Source organism: Leuresthes tenuis, unplaced genomic scaffold, assembly GCF_036924035.1.
Source record: "Leuresthes tenuis unplaced genomic scaffold, fLeuTen1.0.hap1 SCAF_5, whole genome shotgun sequence".
Taxonomy (NCBI): Eukaryota; Metazoa; Chordata; class Actinopteri; order Atheriniformes; family Atherinopsidae; genus Leuresthes; species Leuresthes tenuis.
The window spans coordinates 36,577,477-36,602,352 of NW_027325359.1; the positions used below are offsets into that span (position 1 = coordinate 36,577,477).

The 24,876-nt window shown below is 46.4% G+C and overlaps 2 protein-coding genes across 4 annotated transcripts in view; both read left to right on the forward strand.

Annotated features, from left to right (window-relative positions):
• Positions 1-13,856, forward strand: part of nox5 (NADPH oxidase, EF-hand calcium binding domain 5) — a 46,599-nt gene extending 32,743 nt beyond the window's left edge. The window contains exons 13-16 of the mRNA XM_072385313.1: positions 1,039-1,123; positions 1,212-1,311; positions 2,279-2,445; positions 13,725-13,856. Coding sequence (XP_072241414.1) covers positions 1,039-1,123; positions 1,212-1,311; positions 2,279-2,445; positions 13,725-13,856 — 484 coding nt within the window. The remainder of the gene's footprint in view (positions 1-1,038; positions 1,124-1,211; positions 1,312-2,278; positions 2,446-13,724) is intronic.
• A 1,310-nt stretch (positions 13,857-15,166) lies between these two features.
• The window catches only part of ambra1b (autophagy/beclin-1 regulator 1b), a 36,211-nt gene continuing 26,501 nt past the window's right edge, over positions 15,167-24,876 (forward strand). For 2 of the 3 annotated variants that reach the window (XM_072386769.1, XM_072386771.1), the window contains exons 1-3: positions 15,167-15,477; positions 22,480-22,688; positions 23,853-23,911. In XM_072386769.1, the coding sequence (XP_072242870.1) occupies positions 22,557-22,688; positions 23,853-23,911 (191 nt within the window). In that variant the 5' untranslated portion in view covers positions 15,167-15,477; positions 22,480-22,556. The remainder of the gene's footprint in view (positions 15,478-22,479; positions 22,689-23,852; positions 23,912-24,876) is intronic. The other variant, XM_072386770.1, reaches the window with a different exon arrangement.

Genomic DNA, 24,876 nt, shown 5'->3' on the forward strand with positions numbered 1-24,876 from the left:
ATGTGGCTACTTGCAGCTATAGGAGAGCTAACGGAGGGATTTCTACACAGGCACTCTACTGGGACCACTTCATCCACACGCCCCCCTGCAGCACAGTTTATTCACTCCGTGCTCTGTGACAGTCGGCTAACTTCACACAGAGTTTGCTGCTGATAGTTTTGTGCAACATGGCAGGATATTTATCAGATTTTGACAACGTGAACGACGACTTTGAGTAAGATGGACGTTCTTACCGGAGTGAATGAGCTATGAGCTAACAGAGCTATGAGCTAACAGCAGCTATGAGCTAGCAGAGCTATGAGCTAATAGAGCTATGAGCTAATAGAGCTATGAGCTAACAGAGCTATGAGCTAACAGCAGCTCTGAGCTAACAGCAGCTCTGAGCTAACAGAGCTATGAGCTAACAGCAGCTCTGAGCTAACAGAGCTATGAGCTAACAGAGCTATGAGCTAACAGCAGCTATGAGCTAACAGAGCTATGAGCTAACAGCAGCTATGAGCTAACAGAGCTATGAGCTAACAGAGCTATGAGCTAACAGCAGCTATGAGCTAACACCAGCTATGAGCTAACAGAGCTATGAGCTAACAGCAGCTATGAGCTAACAGCAGCTATGAGCTAACAGCAGCTCTGAGCTAACAGAGCTATGAACTAACAGCAGCTATGAGCTAACAGAGCTATGAGCTAACAGAGCTATGAGCTAACAGCAGCTATGAGCTAACAGAGCTATGAACTAACAGAGCTATAGCACACGTTCATTCATTCATTCTTCTTAAAGTATTGGTGAAATAAAGACAGATAATGCCTTATTTAGAGGCTGCATCCTCTAAGCCCCGTTCACTCCGTTATATGGATCTCCAGTTATCTAAATATCTTCTGAAGGACGCCGACTTTCACCAAACTGTTCTCAGTGAGCAGATGAACGTATTTCATGCCAGAAATAAGGTCTAAAAACTTCCCTTAAAGGCAGTTAAGAGGCAGGACTCCACAGGTTCTGAGGGGAACCTGCTCTGAAACCCAGCTGCTCTTTGTTGGACTCAGGTACCGGATGAGGAAGCAGACCTGTCCCAGCTGCAGCTACTCCTGGTGCGAGAACATCAAAGACAGCGACATGAAGCTGCGCAAAGTAAGAACACGCCGTCACGATGATGTCATCACACGCCGTCACGATGATGTCATCACACGCACGTGTCTGAGCCCGTTTCCACACGCAGGTCGACTTCATCTGGATCAACAGGGACCAGAAGTCCTTCGAATGGTTCGTCAGCCTGCTGACCAAACTGGAGATGGACCAGGCTGACGAGGAGCCCGAAGGTGAGGAGCAGGTGTGCTCTGATGAGCTGTAACCAGGACAACGGGGCAGATAGAAAGAGTTTTAAACTGTCAAATGGGTGGAAAGGGTCACTGTTTGCTTAAACTGAAGATCCGGACAAAAGGTTATTTCACAGATGAAGTCTGACTTTAATCCTGGAACAACTCGATGGAAGAATTGCTGAACATTTAGTACAGTTTTCTTTTACTTTTATTTCACTAAAGACTCTCTGAACTTCCTGTTGTGTCTCATCAGCTTCATTTAGTCTGTGAACAAACATCGTTTCTACACCTCAGACCTTTTCCCACTTTGTTTCCTCCTCACTTAAAGACGCTCTGACACTGATGAAGAGTTTCAGCTGTTATTCTTCTTCTTCACAGATGATCTCAGAGGGTAGATGCAACACTCTTCTGTCACAGAAAAGTACAAAGTGTGCTTCTATCAGCTGCTGTTGAATGACAGCGTCTGAGGGGTCAGAGGTCACGGGGTCCAGCTTTACACTGAAACTCCTCCAGATTCCCTGAATGCTTTAATGATATTCTGCTCTGTAGAGGCAGAAATATGCAGATCCCTTCCAGTCTTTCTCTGAGGAACATGGTTTTAAACTCAAACTGGAGCTCATGGAGGCTGATTTAGGACCAGAACAGGGTCACAGTCAGCTGTTGAAGTCATACTTTTCTTTTTTAACTCGTTCATTTTCCCCTCCCAACTTTTTTTGTGTTGAAGGTCTGAGATTTAAAAACAAGTTGATGAAGTAAAACATGAAATATGTTGAGTTAATTCTATTAGATATTATTAGATATTATTAGATAAATGTCAAAGTTAATGTGATATTTTGATTTGATTCATCTGATCCAGGAACTGTTATTTCTGCAGCTGTGATGACAGAAATGTGTCCGTCTGTTGATCAGTGACTGAGGTGTGGAGAGTTATTCTGCAGCTCACTTTTAACAGCTATTTGTTTGTCAGGTCGCTTCCTGGAGATGCACATGTACATGACATCAGCTCTCGGTAAAAACGACATGAAGGCCATCGGCCTGCAGATGGCGCTTGACCTTCTGGCCAAGAAAGAGATGAGAGACTCCATCACAGGCCTGAGGACCAGAACCCAGCCTGGGAGGCCTGAATGGGGGAAGGTGAGATGTTTTTCATTATTGAAGGTCATTTAACCGCTGCAGAGTTGCTCTGTCTGTAAGGCACCATGAAGATTGGCACTTAAAGCTTCCATATCATGTAAAACTCCTTCTTCCTGCTCCTGGGAGCAGATATCAGGGCGTCTGAAGTGTAAAACTCCTTCTTCCTGCTCCTGGGAGCATATATCAGGGCGTCTGAAGTGTAAAACTCCTTCTTCCTGTTCCTGGGAGCATATATCAGGGCGTCTGAAGTGTAAAACTCCTTCTTCCTGCTCCTGGGAGCATATATCAGGGCGTCTGAAGTGTAAAACTCCTTCTTCCTGCTCCTGGGAGCATATATCAGGGCGTCTCAAGTGTAAAACTCCTTCTTCCAGTTCCTGGGAGCATATATCAGGGCGTCTGAAGTGTAAAACTCCTTCTTCCTGTTCCTGGGAGCATATATCAGGGCGTCTGAAGTGTAAAACTCCTTCTTCCTGTTCCTGGGAGCATATATCAGGGCGTCTGAAGTGTAAAACTCCTTCTTCCTGTTCCTGGGAGCATATATCAGGGCATCTGAAGTGTAAAACTCCTTCTTCCTGCTCCTAGGAGCATATATCAGGGCGTCTGAAGTGTAAAACTCCTTCTTCCTGCTCCTGGGAGCATATATCAGGGCGTCTGAAGTGTAAAACTCCTTCCTGCTCCTGGGAGCATATATCAGGGCGTCTGAAGTGTAAAACTCCTTCTTCCTGTTCCTGGGAGCATATATCAGGGCGTCTGAAGTGTAAAACTCCTTCTTCCTGTTCCTGGGAGCATATATCAGGGCGTCTGAAGTGTAAAACTCCTTCCTGTTCCTGGGAGCATATATCAGGGCGTCTGAAGTGTAAAACTCCTTCTTCCTGCTCCTGGGAGCAGATATCAGGGCGTCTGAAGTGTAAAACTCCTTCTTCCTGCTCCTGGGAGCATATATCAGGGCGTCTGAAGTGTAAAACTCCTTCTTCCTGTTCCTGGGAGCATATATCAGGGCGTCTGAAGTGTAAAACTCCTTCTTCCTGTTCCTGGGAGCAGATATCAGGGCGTCTGAAGTGTAAAACTCCTTCTTCCTGCTCCTGGGAGCATATATCAGGGCGTCTGAAGTGTAAAACTCCTTCTTCCTGTTCCTGGGAGCATATATCAGGGCGTCTGAAGTGTAAAACTCCTTCTTCCTGTTCCTGGGAGCATATATCAGGGCGTCTGAAGTGTAAAACTCCTTCTTCCTGCTCCTGGGAGCATATATCAGGGCGTCTGAAGTGTAAAACTCCTTCTTCCTGCTCCTGGGAGCATATATCAGGGCGTCTGAAGTGTAAAACTCCTTCTTCCTGTTCCTGGGAGCATATATCAGGGCGTCTGAAGTGTAAAACTCCTTCCTGCTCCTGGGAGCATATATCAGGGCGTCTGAAGTGTAAAACTCCTTCTTCCTGTTCCTGGGAGCATATATCAGGGCGTCTGAAGTGTAAAACTCCTTCTTCCTGCTCCTGGGAGCATATATCAGGGCGTCTGAAGTGTAAAACTCCTTCTTCCTGCTCCTGGGAGCATATATCAGGGCGTCTGAAGTGTAAAACTCCTTCTTCCTGCTCCTGGGAGCAGATATCAGGGCGTCTGAAGTGTAAAACCCCTTCTTCCTGCTCCTGGGAGCATATATCAGGGCGTCTGAAGTGTAAAACTCCTTCTTCCTGCTCCTAGGAGCATATATCAGGGCGTCTGAAGTGTAAAACTCCTTCTTCCTGCTCCTGGGAGCAGATATCAGGGCGTCTGAAGTGTAAAACCCCTTCTTCCTGCTCCTGGGAGCATATATCAGGGCGTCTGAAGTGTAAAACTCCTTCTTCCTGCTCCTGGGAGCAGATATCAGGGCGTCTGAAGTGTAAAACCCCTTCTTCCTGCTCCTGGGAGCATATATCAGGGCGTCTGAAGTGTAAAACTCCTTCTTCCTGCTCCTGGGAGCATATATCAGGGCGTCTGAAGTGTAAAACTCCTTCTTCCTGCTCCTAGGAGCATATATCAGGGCGTCTGAAGTGTAAAACTCCTTCTTCCTGCTCCTGGGAGCATATATCAGGGCGTCTGAAGTGTAAAACTCCTTCTTCCTGTTCCTGGGAGCATATTTCAGGGCGTCTGAAGTGTAAAACTCCTTCTTCCTGTTCCTGGGAGCATATATCAGGGCGTCTGAAGTGTAAAACTCCTTCTTCCTGTTCCTGGGAGCATATATCAGGGCGTCTGAAGTGTAAAACTCCTTCCTGCTCCTGGGAGCATATATCAGGGCGTCTGAAGTGTAAAACTCCTTCTTCCTGCTCCTGGGAGCATATATCAGGGCGTCTGAAGTGTAAAACTCCTTCCTGCTCCTGGGAGCATATATCAGGGCGTCTGAAGTGTAAAACTCCTTCTTCCTGCTCCTGGGAGCATATATCAGGGCGTCTGAAGTGTAAAACTCCTTCTTCCTGTTCCTGGGAGCATATATCAGGGCGTCTGAAGTGTAAAACTCCTTCCTGTTCCTGGGAGCATATATCAGGGCGTCTGAAGTGTAAAACTCCTTCTTCCTGCTCCTGGGAGCATATATCAGGGCGTCTGAAGTGTAAAACTCCTTCTTCCTGTTCCTGGGAGCATATATCAGGGCGTCTGAAGTGTAAAACTCCTTCTTCCTGTTCCTGGGAGCATATCAGGGCGTCTGAAGTGTAAAACTCCTTCTTCCTGCTCCTGGGAGCATATATCAGGGCGTCTGAAGTGTAAAACTCCTTCTTCCTGTTCCTGGGAGCATATATCAGGGCGTCTGAAGTGTAAAACTCCTTCCTGTTCCTGGGAGCATATATCAGGGCGTCTGAAGTGTAAAACTCCTTCCTGCTCCTGGGAGCATATATCAGGGCGTCTGAAGTGTAAAACTCCTTCTTCCTGTTCCTGGGAGCAGATATCAGGGCGTCTGAGGTGTAAAACTCCTTCTTCCTGCTCCTGGGAGCATATATCAGGGCGTCTGAAGTGTAAAACTCCTTCTTCCTGTTCCTGGGAGCATATTTCAGGGCGTCTGAAGTGTAAAACTCCTTCTTCCTGTTCCTGGGAGCAGATATCAGGGCGTCTGAGGTGTAAAACTCCTTCTTCCTGCTCCTGGGAGCATATATCAGGGCGTCTGAAGTGTAAAACTCCTTCTTCCTGTTCCTGGGAGCATATATCAGGGCGTCTGAAGTGTAAAACTCCTTCTTCCTGCTCCTGGGAGCATATATCAGGGCGTCTGAAGTGTAAAACTCCTTCTTCCTGTTCCTGGGAGCATATTTCAGGGCGTCTGAAGTGTAAAACTCCTTCTTCCTGTTCCTAAGAGCATATATCAGGGCGTCTGAAGTGTAAAACTCCTTCTTCCTGCTCCTGGGAGCATATATCAGGGCGTCTGAAGTGTAAAACTCCTTCTTCCTGCTCCTGGGAGCATATATCAGGGCGTCTGAAGTGTAAAACTCCTTCTTCCTGCTCCTGGGAGCATATTTCAGGGCGTCTGAAGTGTAAAACTCCTTCTTCCTGTTCCTGGGAGCATATATCAGGGCGTCTGAAGTGTAAAACTCCTTCTTCCTGCTCCTGGGAGCATATATCAGGGCGTCTGAAGTGTAAAACTCCTTCTTCCTGCTCCTGGGAGCATATATCAGGGCGTCTGAAGTGTAAAACTCCTTCTTCCTGCTCCTGGGAGCATATATCAGGGCGTCTGAAGTGTAAAACTCCTTCTTCCTGTTCCTGGGAGCATATATCAGGGCGTCTGAAGTGTAAAACTCCTTCTTCCTGCTCCTGGGAGCATATATCAGGGTGTCTGAAGTGTAAAACTCCTTCTTCCTGTTCCTGGGAGCATATATCAGGGCGTCTGAAGTGTAAAACTCCTTCTTCCTGTTCCTGGGAGCATATATCAGGGCGTCTGAAGTGTAAAACTCCTTCTTCCTGCTCCTGGGAGCATATATCAGGGCGTCTGAAGTGTAAAACTCCTTCTTCCTGCTCCTGGGAGCATATATCAGGGCGTCTGAAGTGTAAAACTCCTTCTTCCTGCTCCTGGGAGCATATATCAGGGCGTCTGAAGTGTAAAACTCCTTCTTCCTGTTCCTGGGAGCATATATCAGGGCGTCTGAAGTGTAAAACTCCTTCTTCCTGCTCCTGGGAGCATATATCAGGGCGTCTGAAGTGTAAAACTCCTTCTTCCTGCTCCTGGGAGCAGATATCAGGGCGTCTGAAGTGTAAAACTCCTTCTTCCTTTTCCTGGGAGCATATATCAGGGCGTCTGAAGTGTAAAACTCCTTCTTCCTGCTCCTGGGAGCATATATCAGGGCGTCTGAAGTGTAAAACTCCTTCTTCCTGTTCCTGGGAGCATATATCAGGGCGTCTGAAGTGTAAAACTCCTTCTTCCTGCTCCTGGGAGCATATATCAGGGCGTCTGAAGTGTAAAACTCCTTCTTCCTGCTCCTGGGAGCATATATCAGGGCGTCTGAAGTGTAAAACTCCTTCTTCCTGCTCCTGGGAGCATATTTCAGGGCGTCTGAAGTGTAAAACTCCTTCTTCCTGTTCCTGGGAGCATATATCAGGGCGTCTGAAGTGTAAAACTCCTTCTTCCTGCTCCTGGGAGCATATATCAGGGCGTCTGAAGTGTAAAACTCCTTCTTCCTGCTCCTGGGAGCATATATCAGGGCGTCTGAAGTGTAAAACTCCTTCTTCCTGCTCCTGGGAGCATATATCAGGGCGTCTGAAGTGTAAAACTCCTTCTTCCTGTTCCTAAGAGCATATATCAGGGCGTCTGAAGTGTAAAACTCCTTCTTCCTGCTCCTGGGAGCATATATCAGGGCGTCTGAAGTGTAAAACTCCTTCTTCCTGTTCCTGGGAGCATATTTCAGGGCGTCTGAAGTGTAAAACTCCTTCTTCCTGTTCCTGGGAGCATATATCAGGGCGTCTGAAGTGTAAAACTCCTTCTTCCTGCTCCTGGGAGCATATATCAGGGCGTCTGAAGTGTAAAACTCCTTCTTCCTGCTCCTGGGAGCATATATCAGGGCGTCTGAAGTGTAAAACTCCTTCTTCCTGTTCCTGGGAGCATATATCAGGGCGTCTGAAGTGTAAAACTCCTTCTTCCTGCTCCTGGGAGCATATATCAGGGTGTCTGAAGTGTAAAACTCCTTCTTCCTGTTCCTGGGAGCATATATCAGGGCGTCTGAAGTGTAAAACTCCTTCTTCCTGTTCCTGGGAGCATATATCAGGGTGTCTGAAGTGTAAAACTCCTTCTTCCTGTTCCTGGGAGCATATATCAGGGCGTCTGAAGTGTAAAACTCCTTCTTCCTGCTCCTGGGAGCATATATCAGGGCGTCTGAAGTGTAAAACTCCTTCTTCCTGTTCCTGGGAGCATATATCAGGGCGTCTGAAGTGTAAAACTCCTTCTTCCTGCTCCTAGGAACATATATCAGGGCGTCTGAAGTGTAAAACTCCTTCTTCCTGTTCCTGGGAGCATATATCAGGGCGTCTGAAGTGTAAAACTCCTTCTTCCTGTTCCTGGGAGCATATATCAGGGCGTCTGAAGTGTAAAACTCCTTCTTCCTGCTCCTAGGAGCATATATCAGGGCGTCTGAAGTGTAAAACTCCTTCTTCCTGTTCCTGGGAGCATATATCAGGGCGTCTGAAGTGTAAAACTCCTTCTTCCTGCTCCTGGGAGCATATATCAGGGCGTCTGAAGTGTAAAACTCCTTCTTCCTGTTCCTGGGAGCATATATCAGGGCGTCTGAAGTGTAAAACTCCTTCTTCCTGCTCCTGGGAGCATATATCAGGGCGTCTGAAGTGTAAAACTCCTTCTTCCTGCTCCTGGGAGCAGATATCAGGGCGTCTGAAGTGTAAAACTCCTTCTTCCTTTTCCTGGGAGCATATATCAGGGCGTCTGAAGTGTAAAACTCCTTCTTCCTGCTCCTGGGAGCATATATCAGGGCGTCTGAAGTGTAAAACTCCTTCTTCCTGCTCCTGGGAGCATATATCAGGGCGTCTGAAGTGTAAAACTCCTTCTTCCTGCTCCTGGGAGCATATATCAGGGCGTCTGAAGTGTAAAACTCCTTCTTCCTGCTCCTGGGAGCATATATCAGGGCGTCTGAAGTGTAAAACTCCTTCTTCCTGCTCCTGGGAGCATATATCAGGGCGTCTGAAGTGTAAAACTCCTTCTTCCTGCTCCTGGGAGCAGATATCAGGGCGTCTGAAGTGTAAAACTCCTTCTTCCTGCTCCTGGGAGCATATATCAGGGCGTCTGAAGTGTAAAACTCCTTCTTCCTGCTCCTGGGAGCATATATCAGGGCGTCTGAAGTGTAAAACTCCTTCTTCCTTTTCCTGGGAGCATATATCAGGGCGTCTGAAGTGTAAAACTCCTTCTTCCTGCTCCTGGGAGCATATATCAGGGCGTCTGAAGTGTAAAACTCCTTCTTCCTGTTCCTAAGAGCATATTTCAGGGCGTCTGAAGTGTAAAACTCCTTCTTCCTGTTCCTGGGAGCATATATCAGGGCGTCTGAAGTGTAAAACTCCTTCTTCCTGTTCCTGGGAGCATATATCAGGGCGTCTGAAGTGTAAAACTCCTTCTTCCTGTTCCTGGGAGCATATATCAGGGCGTCTGAAGTGTAAAACTCCTTCTTCCTGCTCCTGGGAGCATATATCAGGGCGTCTGAAGTGTAAAACTCCTTCTTCCTGTTCCTGGGAGCATATATCAGGGCGTCTGAAGTGTAAAACTCCTTCTTCCTGCTCCTGGGAGCATATATCAGGGCGTCTGAAGTGTAAAACTCCTTCTTCCTGTTCCTGGGAGCATATATCAGGGCGTCTGAAGTGTAAAACTCCTTCTTCCTGTTCCTGGGAGCATATATCAGGGCGTCTGAAGTGTAAAACTCCTTCTTCCTGTTCCTGGGAGCATATATCAGGGCGTCTGAAGTGTAAAACTCCTTCTTCCTGCTCCTGGGAGCATATATCAGGGCGTCTGAAGTGTAAAACTCCTTCTTCCTGTTCCTGGGAGCATATATCAGGGCGTCTGAAGTGTAAAACTCCTTCTTCCTGTTCCTAAGAGCATATTTCAGGGCGTCTGAAGTGTAAAACTCCTTCTTCCTGCTCCTGGGAGCATATATCAGGGCGTCTGAAGTGTAAAACTCCTTCTTCCTGTTCCTGGGAGCATATATCAGGGCGTCTGAAGTGTAAAACTCCTTCTTCCTGCTCCTAGGAACATATATCAGGGCGTCTGAAGTGTAAAACTCCTTCTTCCTGTTCCTGGGAGCATATATCAGGGCGTCTGAAGTGTAAAACTCCTTCTTCCTGTTCCTGGGAGCATATTTCAGGGCGTCTGAAGTGTAAAACTCCTTCTTCCTGTTCCTGGGAGCATATATCAGGGCGTCTGAAGTGTAAAACTCCTTCTTCCTGTTCCTGGGAGCATATATCAGGGCGTCTGAAGTGTAAAACTCCTTCTTCCTGTTCCTGGGAGCATATTTCAGGGCGTCTGAAGTGTAAAACTCCTTCTTCCTGTTCCTGGGAGCATATATCAGGGCGTCTGAAGTGTAAAACTCCTCCTTCCTGTTCCTGGGAGCATATATCAGGGCGTCTGAAGTGTAAAACTCCTTCTTCCTGTTCCTAAGAGCATATTTCAGGGCGTCTGAAGTGTAAAACTCCTTCTTCCTGCTCCTGGGAGCAGATATCAGGGCGTCTGAAGTGTAAAACTCCTTCTTCCTGCTCCTGGGAGCATATATCAGGGCGTCTGAAGTGTAAAACTCCTTCTTCCTGTTCCTGGGAGCATATATCAGGGCGTCTGAAGTGTAAAACTCCTTCTTCCTGTTCCTGGGAGCATATATCAGGGCGTCTGAAGTGTAAAACTCCTTCTTCCTGCTCCTGGGAGCATATATCAGGGCGTCTGAAGTGTAAAACTCCTTCTTCCTGCTCCTGGGAGCATATATCAGGGCGTCTGAAGTGTAAAACTCCTTCTTCCTGCTCCTGGGAGCATATATCAGGGCGTCTGAAGTGTAAAACTCCTTCTTCCTGCTCCTGGGAGCATATATCAGGGCGTCTGAAGTGTAAAACTCCTTCTTCCTGTTCCTGGGAGCATATATCAGGGCGTCTGAAGTGTAAAACTCCTTCTTCCTGCTCCTGGGAGCATATTTCAGGGCGTCTGAAGTGTAAAACTCCTTCTTCCTGTTCCTGGGAGCATATATCAGGGCGTCTGAAGTGTAAAACTCCTTCTTCCTGCTCCTGGGAGCAGATATCAGGGCGTATGAAGTGTAAAACTCCTTCTTCCTGCTCCTGGGAGCAGATATCAGGGCGTCTGAAGTGTAAAACTCCTTCTTCCTGTTCCTGGGAGCATATATCAGGGCGTCTGAAGTGTAAAACTCCTTCTTCCTGCTCCTGGGAGCATATATCAGGGCGTATGAAGTGTAAAACTCCTTCTTCCTGCTCCTGGGAGCAGATATCAGGGCGTCTGAAGTGTAAAACTCCTTCTTCCTGCTCCTGGGAGCATATATCAGGGCGTATGAAGTGTAAAACTCCTTCTTCCTGCTCCTGGGAGCAGATATCAGGGCGTCTGAAGTGTAAAACTCCTTCTTCCTGTTCCTGGGAGCATATATCAGGGCGTCTGAAGTGTAAAACTCCTTCTTCCTGTTCCTGGGAGCATATTTCAGGGCGTCTGAAGTGTAAAACTCCTTCTTCCTGTTCCTGGGAGCATATTTCAGGGCGTCTGAAGTGTAAAACTCCTTCTTCCTGTTCCTGGGAGCATATATCAGGGCGTCTGAGGTGTAAAACTCCTTCTTCCTGTTCCTGGGAGCATATATCAGGGCGTCTGAAGTGTAAAACTCCTTCTTCCTGCTCCTGGGAGCATATATCAGGGCGTCTGAAGTGTAAAACTCCTTCTTCCTGCTCCTGGGAGCATATATCAGGGCGTCTGAAGTGTAAAACTCCTTCTTCCTGTTCCTGGGAGCATATATCAGGGCGTCTGAGGTCACCAGCAGGTGTAAAACTCCCCAAAAACACAACCCTGGTATTTATTTAGTTCCCTTGTGTGAAAGTTCCTCTTTTAATGAGCCGTTCTGATTTTCATTTCTAAAGTACGTCACTCCTTAAGTTGGCTCCGCCTCCTCTGCTAAGCCCCGCCCACTCACCTCCACCCTGCTGGACGGATGAAGCCAGCTTCTGGTGGAAATGTTCTGCTGTCAGCTGCACTGAGGAGCATGCATCTTCCATCCAGCAGCAGCCTCAGAGGATATCAGAGCCCAGTGGATAAACTATATCTGAGGCTAATGTTCCAGCAGAGTTAGCTAAAGACTGTGAATGTGCAAGTAATTAACGGTGCACGAGTTACGCTGTGCACATCTCCGACTTGGTCGAATACTGCTGATGAGAAAGCATTGTTTGCTAGCATCTGCTGCTAACTTACAGCTAACGGCTAACTTACAGCTAACTGCTAACTTACAGCTAGCTGCTAACTTACAGCTAACTGCTAACTTACTGCTAACTTACAGCGAACTGCCAACTTACAGCTAACTGCTAACTTTCAGCTAACTGCTAACTTACAGCTAACTGCTAACTTACAACTAACTGCTAACTTACAGCTAACTGCTAACTTACAGCTAGCTGCTAACTTACAGCTAACTGCTAACTTACTGCTAACTTACAGCGAACTGCCAACTTACAGCTAACTGCTAACTTTCAGCTAACTGCTAACTTACAGCTAACTGCTAACTTACAACTAACTGCTAACTTACAGCTAACTTACAGCTAACTTACAGCTAACTACTAACTTACAGCTAACTGCTAACTTACAGCTAACTGCTAACTTACACCTAACTGCTAACTTACAGCTACCTGCTAACTTACTGCTAACTTACAGCTACCTGGTAACTCACAGCTAACTGCTAACTTACACTTAACTGCTAACTTACTGCTAACTTACAGCTACCTGCTAACTTACTGCTAACTTACAGCTACCTGCTAACTTACAGCGAACTTACAGCTAACTGCTAACATACAGCTAACTACTAACTTACAGCCAACTACTAACTTACAGCTAACTACTAACTCACAGCTAACTACTAACTTACAGCTAACTGCTAACTTACAGCTAACTACTAACTCACAGCAAACTGCTAACTTACAGCTAACTACTAACTCACAGCAAACTGCTAACTTACAGCTACCTGGTAACTCACAGCTAACTGCTAACTTACACTTAACTGCTAACTTACTGCTAACTTACAGCTACCTGCTAACTTACTGCTAACTTACAGCGAACTGCCAACTTACAGCTAACTGCTAACTTTCAGCTAACTGCTAACTTACAGCTAACTGCTAACTTACAACTAACTGCTAACTTACAGCTAACTGCTAACTTACAGCTAGCTGCTAACTTACAGCTAACTGCTAACTTACTGCTAACTTACAGCGAACTGCCAACTTACAGCTAACTGCTAACTTTCAGCTAACTGCTAACTTACAGCTAACTGCTAACTTACAACTAACTGCTAACTTACAGCTAACTTACAGCTAACTTACAGCTAACTACTAACTTACAGCTAACTGCTAACTTACAGCTAACTGCTACCTTACACCTAACTGCTAACTTACAGCTACCTGCTAACTTACTGCTAACTTACAGCTACCTGGTAACTCACAGCTAACTGCTAACTTACACTTAACTGCTAACTTACTGCTAACTTACAGCTACCTGCTAACTTACTGCTAACTTACAGCTACCTGCTAACTTACAGCGAACTTACAGCTAACTGCTAACATACAGCTAACTACTAACTTACAGCCAACTACTAACTTACAGCTAACTACTAACTCACAGCTAACTACTAACTTACAGCTAACTGCTAACTTACAGCTAACTACTAACTCACAGCAAACTGCTAACTTACAGCTAACTACTAACTCACAGCAAACTGCTAACTTACAGCTACCTGGTAACTCACAGCTAACTGCTAACTTACACTTAACTGCTAACTTACTGCTAACTTACAGCTACCTGCTAACTTACTGCTAACTTACAGCTACCTGCTAACTTACAGCGAACTTACAGCTAACTGCTAACATACAGCTAACTACTAACTTACAGCCAACTACTAACTTACAGCTAACTACTAACTCACAGCTAACTACTAACTTACAGCTAACTGCTAACTTACAGCTAACTGCTAACTTACATCTAACTGCTAACTTACAGCGAACTGCTAAACTGTTTCCCTCTGGGATCAACAGAGTAACTATCTGTATCTGAACAGCTTCATTATGTCTGTATTACTGCGTTAGTCAGGATCTTTATCTGTGTTTATCAGGTGTTTCAGAAGCTGTCGATGGAGAAGAAAGGAAAAGTTCACGTGTTTTACTGCGGTGCTCCTGCTCTGGCTAAAGTCATCAAAGCTCAGAGTGAAGTCTTCGGCTTCAATTTCTACAAGGAGAACTTCTGAAGAGCTCCGCTGTTCAGTGTGTGTGTGTTTAAATCCTGAGGGGGGGGTCAGAGGTCAGACCACCTGCTGTTCCATCATTATTATCTGAAAAGAGAAATTATCAGTAAATTATCAGTAACTTCCACCCGTCCTACTCCAGGTGTGCTCATAGTCTGTCTGTAGGGAGTGGGCGTGGCCAGTGTGATGTCACCCAAAGGTTTAATGTTCTGCATCTGGGGGTCAAATAGTAAAAAAAAAAACCCTCCTGTCATTTTTTCTTTGACCTCCTGAAAACATCATGAGGTGAAAGTCAGATGCAGACTGTTAGCATTAGCATTAGCACTGTTAGCATTAGCATTAGCACTGTTAGCGCTCAGCTGTGATGTGGGTCTGAAACTCCAGATGTTGAATAAAGATACAGAAACAGCTGCAGATACTTCATCTGATGCAGTATTATCACTCTAGTATATATCTATATATAGATATAGATATATATGTCAGACCCGCCCACCGTCAAGCGTTAACCAATCAGATCTGTATGAATCCACGAATAAAAAAGAGAAATCAGTTCTGTTTCAGGATGAAACCAATCAGAGAGACGACCTGATGTTTGTCTCTTTTTGTTATTTGAACATATTTTGGTTGCTTTTAATTCCTTTTGAGTTTTATTTCCCCCTTTAATTTGCTCTCTTTGAATATGAATATGGAATATGTTTTAGTTAATAGTTGTTGTTTTTGTATGATTTGAATATTGTTTGTGATCAGAACAAATAAAGAAATGAAATTAAATAAATACATTTGACTGGACCTTAAATATTCCCTGCTTTGAGGGTTCAAAGTCTATCATTATTTACATTATCCAAGTGTTGTCAGTAATAATCAGCATTGAATTCATTAGATTTTCACCCTTTTCCTCTCTCCAGTGAGCCTTTAAAGTGTTTTTAAATCTCTGATTTTCACTGCAGTGAAACTTAAAATAACTTCTATTAAAACGGAAATTTCTTTCTGATATTTTTAAGTTATTTTTATCACAATAACACATATTTTATCCACATATTTTCCAAACTGTTATCTCAACACGTTTAAACCAACACTGGGCAGGATGTGTAGTCGATGACAGAGCAGCTTTTTGGTGGTGGAAGATAAATCAATAGATGTGATTCATTGGGAAGTTCAACTGCATGTCCATCACAGGACCATGACAACAGTCTTATTTCCACTGAGAGTGTGTTTTCTGACCTCATTTCGATGTCATAAAGAAATACCGTTCATGCGTGAGTTTGGCGTTCGGCATCGATTCGACTCGGTGCTCGCTTAATAATCCTGCGCCTTTGGCTAACTAGCAGCTAGCTGGTTACGCAGCAGCGGTCTGTCGTCTGGCAGCTAATAAAACATCGGACCAATGCCTCAGGAAGCATCCCGTGTTCGCCCCCTCACATAAAATGAATGTTGCCCGTTGATTTAAGCGGAGGGTGCTTAGTAGAACCACCGTGTGACACGTATGTTACCGTTAAATTGTTTATTGTTTATCGGCGGCCCTTTTCCCGTTTTTGGCCGAGCTAGCTCGCCAGCTAACCGAGTATTGCTTGTTAGCATTAGCATCGCCTGATGGCAGAGCCGGAGAGCCGCTCGATCAAAGAAGGTAGGCCAAACTCAGTCTGTGGGTCAAGTATGTGCTTGTTTATCTGTAACCTGTAAATGATTTATTTATTTTACTCGCTGATTTGAACAATGATCGAATATAAACTCAAAATAACTCGAGGTTTGTTGTCTACATCCGGAGGTTAGCTCTGTGGTTAGCTGCTCACAACAAGCTAACATCAAATTAATATTTTCAGGGTTAGTTAGTGGCTTTGTTCAAACCGGGGGTTAGTTGGGGAACTAGTTACTTTGAGCTGCATCTGTTTTTGTGAGTTAAACCCCCTCTCCGACATTTTTAAAGTGCTGCTGTAAATAGTACAAAGGAGGAGCTCATTGAAAATATATAGATTTTTTTTTATTAACAGCAGCAATCAGACTTTCAGACATATTTACTGAGTTAACTAGTGATGCCGCCAACTAACGAGTATCTCGTTGCGGTGGTGGGGAGGTTTAGTAACGGTGAACCTGTTCAAAGTGAATGATTTCAGCATCTTTCTGCGAACAGTCGATGACTTTTTAAAAAATCTGCATCCTGCGAAGCTCCTTCCGTCCAACACCGTGAACTCTGCTCAGAGGAGGTTAAAACTGTGGCTCCTTTCCCAAAGAGCAGAGAAATTACACGTCAGCTAATGTGTTCACATGTAAACACTCATCTGTCACAGAGGAGAAGCTGTTTCCGCCCAGAATTAAAGGGACTGAATCCCTCAGTTCTCCTCAGTAAATGATGGATGTGGATCTTGTCTCTAACTTTTAAAACGGTTAAAAATTGATGGTGAAGTTTGAATAAAAGGGACTTTGGGGATGAGTTCTGCTCTCTCTCTCTGCCTGAGGACACAATCTGCTCTGGAGTCTGTTGGTATGCAGAAAATTCTGCCCTGTTTCAACCAAAGTGGTTCCAGCGCCGGTACCAGAGCGGCTCGGTTTGTTTTTCCACAGCCAGAACCTCCCGGCTGCTTCTTCTTCTTCTGTTTCTGTGTTTCTGTTCTTGACCTCAGAGCAGACGCTCGGTTTAGCTTCATAAAAACAACAGATTCCAGTTCTTTTCTCAGCAGACGTGTTGTGACGGCGCCGGTCCAGTTTTTAGCCGTGTCCCAAACAAACGTTGGAGTTGAGGGTTTAACGGTGCCGGTAACATGGCTGCAGGTCCGTGTTCTTCTAACTTCTGAAGTCTAAAGCACACATATGATACCTCAAAACGTGCGTCTGGGTCTGCAGAAGTGTGCTTGTATCTTTCTCTCTCATTACTAAAATGGTTTTTGAGAAAATGACCTTAGAATCAGCACTGTCCCTCTCCATTAGAAATACAGGGAAATCCACAGAAACCACACTAATCACAGCCTAAAACCTCCTTAACATCCACAATTTCTCTTAAAACTGGATAAATTCTAGCTTAACATGAAGCTATTTATGTCTTCTCTCCATATTTGTGCTTTAACTTATGCTTTTTCTCTCAAATCACCTCAGATTCAGAGCAAAATCACACATTTTCATTAAAAACAGGCCCTCTCCATTAGAAATACAGGGAAATCCACAGAAACCACACTAATCACAGCCTAAAACCTCCTTAACATCCACAATTTCTCTTAAAATTGGATAAATTCTTGCTTAACATGAAGCTATTTATGTCTTCTTTCCATATTTGTGCTTTAACTTATGCTTTTTCTCTCAAATCACCTCAGATTCAGAGCAAAATCACACATTTCCATTATAAACAGGCCCTCTCCATTAGAAATACAGGGAAATCCACAGAAACCACACTAATCACAGCCTAAAACCTCCTTAACATCCACTATTTTTGTTAAAACTGGATAAATTCTTGCTCAAAATGAAGCTATTTATGTCTTCTTTCCATATTTGTGCTATAAATTATGCTTTTTCTCTCAAATCACCTCAGATTCAGAGCAAAATCACACATTTCCATTATAAACAGGCCCTCCTTCGCTCCTTTAAGCTGCCTTTAAGCAGACAAATCTCTGCACCGGTTCTGGACCTTTAAAGGTGGCGGTCGCAGCTTTCGGCCCGTCTGACAGAACCAGGGCTTTGTTCTGGACCAGCACACTGTAGCGCCACTTGTTTTTAGGTGCAGGATCCAGAGCTTCGGCCTGGTTCTGGATCCAAACCAGCGCTGGAAACGATGAACGGATGGCAGCGGTTTAACGTGTCTGGGTTGGGTTTGTTAGATAAGTTCTGGGTGGTTCTGAGCAGCCACTGCAGAACCTTCCTTGAGGTTCTCTGTGACACTGACTGTGGTTCTGGACCAGCTCCTGGTTTAGGATCCGGTCAGTTTTTTAGCTTTAACCCTCCTGTGTGGAGCAGAACCTGAACAGAATAGCTTCTTGGTGGTGTGTTCAGGGTCAGATTTTGGGCTCCATCTTTATCGGTGCTGGAAGCAGTTTGTGGGACAGAGATTCGGGCCGGAGGCAGTTCTGTGTGTGAAGTTCCCATTTTATGCAGCTGTGGCTCTCTCACTTCTTCGGACCGGATCGTGTTGTTGGCTCTGGTTCTGTCTCTGGGACGGTTTCAGGTGCAGATGGTAGAAATCTTCTGTTTTGTTCTGAATAAATCCGATTGTTCTGTGTTCAGCTGTTCAAATAGAATAAAACTTTATTGTTTTCCATGTTCAACCAACGGTCCAATAAGAATCTCAGGTGGGAGTTTAGTTTATTTTAGATTAAAGTGTTATAATTTAGATTAAAGTGTGTTTTAACACTGATGATCCAGGATTATAGTTCTGCTGTCAGACAGTGAAGTTAATGCTGATTTCCTGGACTGTAGGACCACTCTGGGACGCTGTTCTCAGCCATATCTGACAGACTTTAGTTAACTTTAGTGCAGAAAATAGCCTCTCAACACCTGCTGCTCCCGTATCGGACGAATTTACCACCAGTAACATGAATTATAGCGTTTTAGCTGCCGGTCTAGTCCAGTCTGATGGTTCCCCGCCTCGTCCAGAATTCAAATCCACAGTCAGACGGCGGCTACAATTTAAACAGTAATGATTTAATCTCCTTCTCAAAGTCACCAGTTTCACAGATAAAGTAAATGAACATTTTTCACTTGTATAATAAAAGATAAATAAGGATCTAACCAATTCAGTGGCAGCTGCAGTGAAGCTGGTCGTCATCCTGCTGATTTACTGCGCTGCACAAGCCTTTTTTAACCTGAAATCTGCTGCTGGGGCATTGTTTTTATATATATATTATATATATATTTAGCTGAATTTATAAAAATCTGTTTAATATTTTCTTATCGGGGAGGGCGGCGCCCTGAACTGGACGTGTTTGGGTGCAAAAGAAGCAACTATCACCCTTTTTTGTCATCATCTGTGTTTGTTGCAGTGAAAACTTCCTCTTCTTCGTCTCCCTGGATGTGGTAAAAGATGCTTTTTGTTGGACAGATTTGTCCACAGCGCCCCCCCCCTGGTGGTTGTGTGTAACTGCAGCTACACATGAGTCAAATGACAGGGAAACGCTGCCGATTGGAAACCAGCTGTGAGCTGGAGGCAGTAAGAAAGTTGGCAAAAATTCTCTATGCAGGAAAAACCCTGACAGTATATATATATTATATATATATATATATATTATATATATATATATATATCCTTAGTTAGCCACTTCTTTTTTCATTCTGTTTGTTATTGGGCTTGCACCAAACATGTTTTAACATGGTTTTAGCGTGTTTTTAACATGTTTTAACATGTCAAAATGACAATAAAGAAGCCTTGAATAAAAACTGATCAACTGTAGGTTCAGTAAATAGAATTTACTGCAAAGTGATTTGAAGAAATGCACACAAAGAAGTAAAATAAACTGTATTTTCTTCTAAAACAGAATAACTTTCTCTTAACAGTGTTGTAAAATACGACCAAATGAACTGATTTAAATCGTTTGGCACCAATATTTCTACCACCTTGAACAGGTTGTTACATAACAGGTTGTATAATAATAATAATATAATAATATGTGATAATCTTGGACGGGTTATTTGATTTTAAACAGGAATAATTTCCTCAGATATGATGCAGAGTTTCATGGTGTGAAGAGGCCACTTTGGGCTTTAAGAGACCCTGAGGGGTCATTTAAGTGTTTCCTGACACTTTATTTGATGATTAAAAGCCGATTATCAACAGATGAATTGATGATTGGAAGCGTTTGTAGCTGCAGGACTGAAGTAGACCGATTGGGATCCTTATGAAGGCAGCAGAACTCGTCCCCAGCTGGGCCGGAGATCCAAACCTTTGCACCTTTGAATGAAATGAGTCTGAAAGCAGCTGGAGATGTGCTGTGTCAGGTGGAGTTTAATGTGCTCTCTCTGGGGCTCAGACAGCCCCTCTGGTCCCTGGAGTCTGCTGTTGATTAAAGTGGAAGTTTAACAGCCTCACAGTCAGCTGCAAACCACAGAAACGCCACCGCTTTCTTCTTTTTCTACTGGTCTAAAGCGGAGGTGCAGACCTGAGAAAGGAGGCGCTGGTTCTGCTGTTTACTGCAGCGAACGAGGACTTCACAACATGTTAAAATGTGTGCAGTAATCAGCCCTGTAAGACACAGAGGAGGGCATCAGCGACCCCTTTCTGAGAGGTTCGAGCCCTGTAAGACACAGAGGAGGGCATCAGCGACCCCTGCCTGAGAGGTTCAAGCCCTGTAAGACACAGAGGAGGGCATCAGCGACCCCTGCCTGAGAGGTCGAGCCCTGTAAGACACAGAGGAGGGCATCAGCGACCCCTTTCTGAGAGGTTCGAGCCCTGTAAGACACAGAGGAGGGCATCAGCGACCCCTTCCTGAGAGGTTGGAGCCCTGTAAGACACAGAGGAGGGCATCAGCGACCCCTTTCTGAGAGGTTTGAGCCCTGTAAGACACAGAGGAGGGCATCAGCGACCCCTGTCTGAGAGGTTGGAGCCCTTTAAGACACAGAGGAGGGCATCAGCGGCCTCTTCCCCTTCCTGAGAGGTTCGAGCCCTGTAAGACACAGATGAGGGCATCAGCGACCCCTTTCTGAGAGGTTCGAGCCCTGTAAGACACAGAGGAGGGCATCAGCGACCCCTTCCTGAGAGGTTGGAGCCCTGTAAGACACAGAGGAGGGCATCAGTAACCCCCTTTGTGAGGTTCGAGCCCTGTAAGACACAGAGGAGGGCGTCAGCGACCCCTGTCTGAGAGGTCCGAGCCCTGTAAGACACAGAGGAGGGCATCAGCGACCCCTTTCTGAGAGGTTCGAGCCCTGTAAGACACAGAGGAGGGCATCAGCGGCCCCTTTCTGAGAGGTTCGAGCCCTGTAAGATACAGAGGAGGGCATCAGCGACCCCTTTCTGAGAGGTTAGAGCCCTGTAAGACACAGAGGAGGGCATCAGCGACCCCTGCCTGAGAGGTTCGAGCCCTGTAAGACACAGAGGAGGGCATCAGCGACCCCTTTCTAAGAGGTTCGAGCCCTGTAAGACACAGAGGAGGGCATCAGCGACCCCTGTCTGAGAGGTTCGAGCCCTGTAAGACACAGAGGAGGGCATCAGCGACCCCTTTCTAAGAGGTTCGAGCCCTGTAAGACACAGAGGAGGGCATCAGCGACCCCTTTCTAAGAGGTTCGAGCCCTGTAAGACACAGAGGAGGGCATCAGCGACCCCTTTCTAAGAGGTTCGAGCCCTGTAAGACACAGAGGAGGGCATCAGCGATTCCTTCCCCTGCCTGAGAGGTTAGAGCCCTGTAAGACACAGAGGAGGGCATCAGCGATCCCTTCCCCTGCCTGAGAGGTTAGAGCCCTGTAAGACACAGAGGAGGGCATCAGCGACCCCTGTCTGAGAGGTTCGAGCCCTGTAAGATACAGAGGAGGGCATCAGCGACCCCTTTCTAAGAGGTTCGAGCCCTGTAAGACACAGAGGAGGGCACCAGTAACCCCTTTCTGAGAGGTTCGAGCCCTGTAAGACACAGAGGAGGGCATCAGCGACCCCTGCCTGAGAGGTTAGAGCCCTGTAAGACACAGAGGAGGGCATCAGCGACCCCTTTCTAAGAGGTTCGAGCCCTGTAAGACACAGAGGAGGGCATCAGCGACCCCTTTCTAAGAGGTTCGAGCCCTGTAAGACACAGAGGAGGGCATCAGCGACCCCTGTCTGAGAGGTTCGAGCCCTGTAAGACACAGAGGAGGGCATCAGCGACCCCTTTCTAAGAGGTTCGAGCCCTGTAAGACACAGAGGAGGGCATCAGCGACCCCTGTCTGAGAGGTTCGAGCCCTGTAAGACACAGAGGAGGGCATCAGCGACCCCTTTCTAAGAGGTTCGAGCCCTGTAAGACACAGAGGAGGGCACCAGTAACCCCTTTCTGAGAGGTTCGAGCCCTGTAAGACACAGAGGAGGGCATCAGCGACCCCTGCCTGAGAGGTTAGAGCCCTGTAAGACACAGAGGAGGGCATCAGCGACCCCTTTCTAAGAGGTTCGAGCCCTGTAAGACACAGAGGAGGGCATCAGCGACCCCTTTCTAAGAGGTTCGAGCCCTGTAAGACACAGAGGAGGGCATCAGCGATTCCTTCCCCTGCCTGAGAGGTTACAGCCCTGTAAGACACAGAGGAGGGCATCAGCGACCCCTGCCTGAGAGGTTCGAGCCCTGTAAGACACAGAGGAGGGCATCAGCGACCCCTTTCTGAGAGGTTCGAGCCCTGTAAGACACAGAGGAGGGCATCAGCGACCCCTGTCTGAGCGGTTCGAGCCCTGTAAGACACAGAGGAGGGCATCAGCGACCCCTTTCTGAGAGGTTCGGGGTCCTGATGACGGTAATAATGTAATTTAGGTTGAAGTCGTCTTTTCTAACAACATAAAGCGTCTCTGAAGATGTTTTAAATCCCACATCTGAAGCCTCAAAGGTTTTTATTTTGGATCTGGAAGCATTTCGCCGAACAAACACCAGTTCTCCACTGTGGCCTTGTCCTCCTGCGCCACAGCTTCCCGTTTCACATCATCAGATTAACTGGATTTCTGTCAACAGTTTGGCTCACTAACAGCTTCTCCTGACCCTGTGACCCTCAGCCTAGATCCTGCATGGCGACGACGGATTGACGGCAGTGGGAGCGAGCAGCCAATCAGCCGAGGCCAGCGGTAGCAACATGGCGTCCCGTCAGAGGAACTCAGTCCGGATCCTGTCCAGCCGGGAGCGAGGATCCCAGACCTTCGGCTCCCAGAGGCTCCTGCAGCTGCTGGTGGAGGAGAAGGTCCGCTGGATGAAGTGGCAGAGCCAGGTGAGGTCGGGCGCCGCCGCCGCGGGGCGTGGTTATTTAAACGGGACGGCGAGCTTTTAGTGTGGGGAACCTGGCGTTTGGTTCGTGTTTAAAGTAGATTTAAATCATGTGGAAGTTTCCAGGAAGAAGTGGAGCATCTGTTAGAGCACTTTTGGTTTTTAAAGCCGTTCTGAACCATCTTAACCTGGTAACTAACCTGGTAACTAACCTGTTACCAGGGTAACCATGAGGTCAATCAGCTAATCTATTCACACATACATGTGAAAGTTTCCAGGAAGAAGTGGAGCATCTGTTAGAGCAATTTTGGTTTTTAAAGCCGTTCTGAACCACCTTAACCTGGTAACTAACCTGGTAACTAACCTGGTTAGTTAACCATGAGGTCAGTCAGCTAATCTAACAGGGAAATGATGCTTTAACTGTGAGATTCACACATACATGTGAAAGTTTCCAGGAAGAAGTGGAGCATCTATGGGTGCACTTTTGGTTTTTAAAGCCGTTCTGAACCATCTTAACCTGGTAACTAACCTGGTAACTAACCTGTTACCAGGGTAACCATGAGGTCAGTCAGCTAATCTATTCACACATACATGTGAAAGTTTCCAGGAAGAAGTGGAGCATCTGTTAGAGCACTTTTGGTCTTTAAAGCCGTTCTGAACCATCTTAACCTGGTAACTAACCTGGTAACTAACCTGTTACCAGGGTAACCATGAGGTCAGTCAGCTAATCTAACAGAGAAATGATGCTTTAACTGTGAGATTCACACATACATGTGAAAGTTTCCAGGAAGAAGTGGAGCATCTATGGGTGCACTGTTGGTTTTTAAAGCCGATCTTAACCTGGTAACTAACCTGATAACTAACCTGTTACCAGGGTAACCATGAGGTCAATCAGCTAATCTAACAGGGAAATGATGCTTTAACTCTGAGATTCACTCCAGATCCTGTTAGAATGAGCTGAAACTGTATCTCTTCCTGGTTTTTCTTTCACCGATTAGAGTCCTAACCTCAGATAAAGTTTCAGGTGGTTCTGGTTCTAACCCTCACCTGAGAGGGTTAGAACCAGAACCAGGCTGAAGCCGTTGGATCATCAGAACCGGGTTCCCAGTGGGTCAGAACAGGCAGTTTAATGAAGTGTTTGTAAATGTTTGTTTTGTGCCCCTGACAGAAAGTGGAGCTGCCAGACAGCCCTCGCTCAACCTTCCTGTTGGCCTTCAGCCCCGACAGGTGAGACCGGGGGGGGGGGCACTTCCTGTCTTTCTGCTGGAAGGACCTGAGAGCAGAACCTGAAGTTACTGCCCCAGTTACAGGTTCCTAAATATAAAGACAGAACGGGCTGAAAGGGTTTCAGGTGTTCTCCTCAGGAAGCTTCAGGTTCTCCTCAGCTTCACCTTATCCAGCTGTTTAACAGCAGCACTGAGGAGCATGGAGGGAGGGAAATGAGTCTGAACTCTGCAGGAGACGGTGATCGAACAGCAGTTCATGAACAGAAAGAATCAACGGTTGAATCAGTTTTCTTTGAAAGAATCTCATGCAGTAAAGCTTTCAGGTTCCTGCTCCATCTTTGTTCCGACCCTCACCTGAGGTCACAGATCTGGGTTCTGACCCAAAGAATGAGGTCGTGGTTTTCTTCAGAGGGGGGCGGGGCTCAGGCTTAGACATAGGGGGAGGAGCTCCACCATTTAGGGGAGGGGCTCCATCATCCGAGGGGAGGAGCTCCACCATCCAGGGGGGAGGAGCTCCACCATCCAGGGGATAGGAGCTCCACCATCCAGGGGGGAGGAGCTCCAACATCAGGGGGAGGAGCTCTAACATCAGGGGGGAGGAGCTCCACCATCCAGGGGATAGGAGCTCCACCATCCAGGGGGGAGGAGCTCCAACATCAGGGGGAGGAGCTCTAACATCAGGGGGAGGAGCTCCACCATCTGGAGGGAGGAGCTCCACCATCCAGGGGGAGGAGCTCCACCATCCAGGGGGAGGAGCTCCACCATCCAGGGGATAGGAGCTCCACCATCCAGGGGGGAGGAGCTCCAACATCAGGGGGAGGAGCTCTAACATCTGGAGGGAGGAGCTCCACCATCCAGGGGGAGGAGCTCCACCATCCACGGGGAGGAGCTCCACCATCCAGGGGGAGGAGCTCCACCATCCAGGGGGAGGAGCTCCACCATCAGGGGGAGGAGCTCTAACATCAG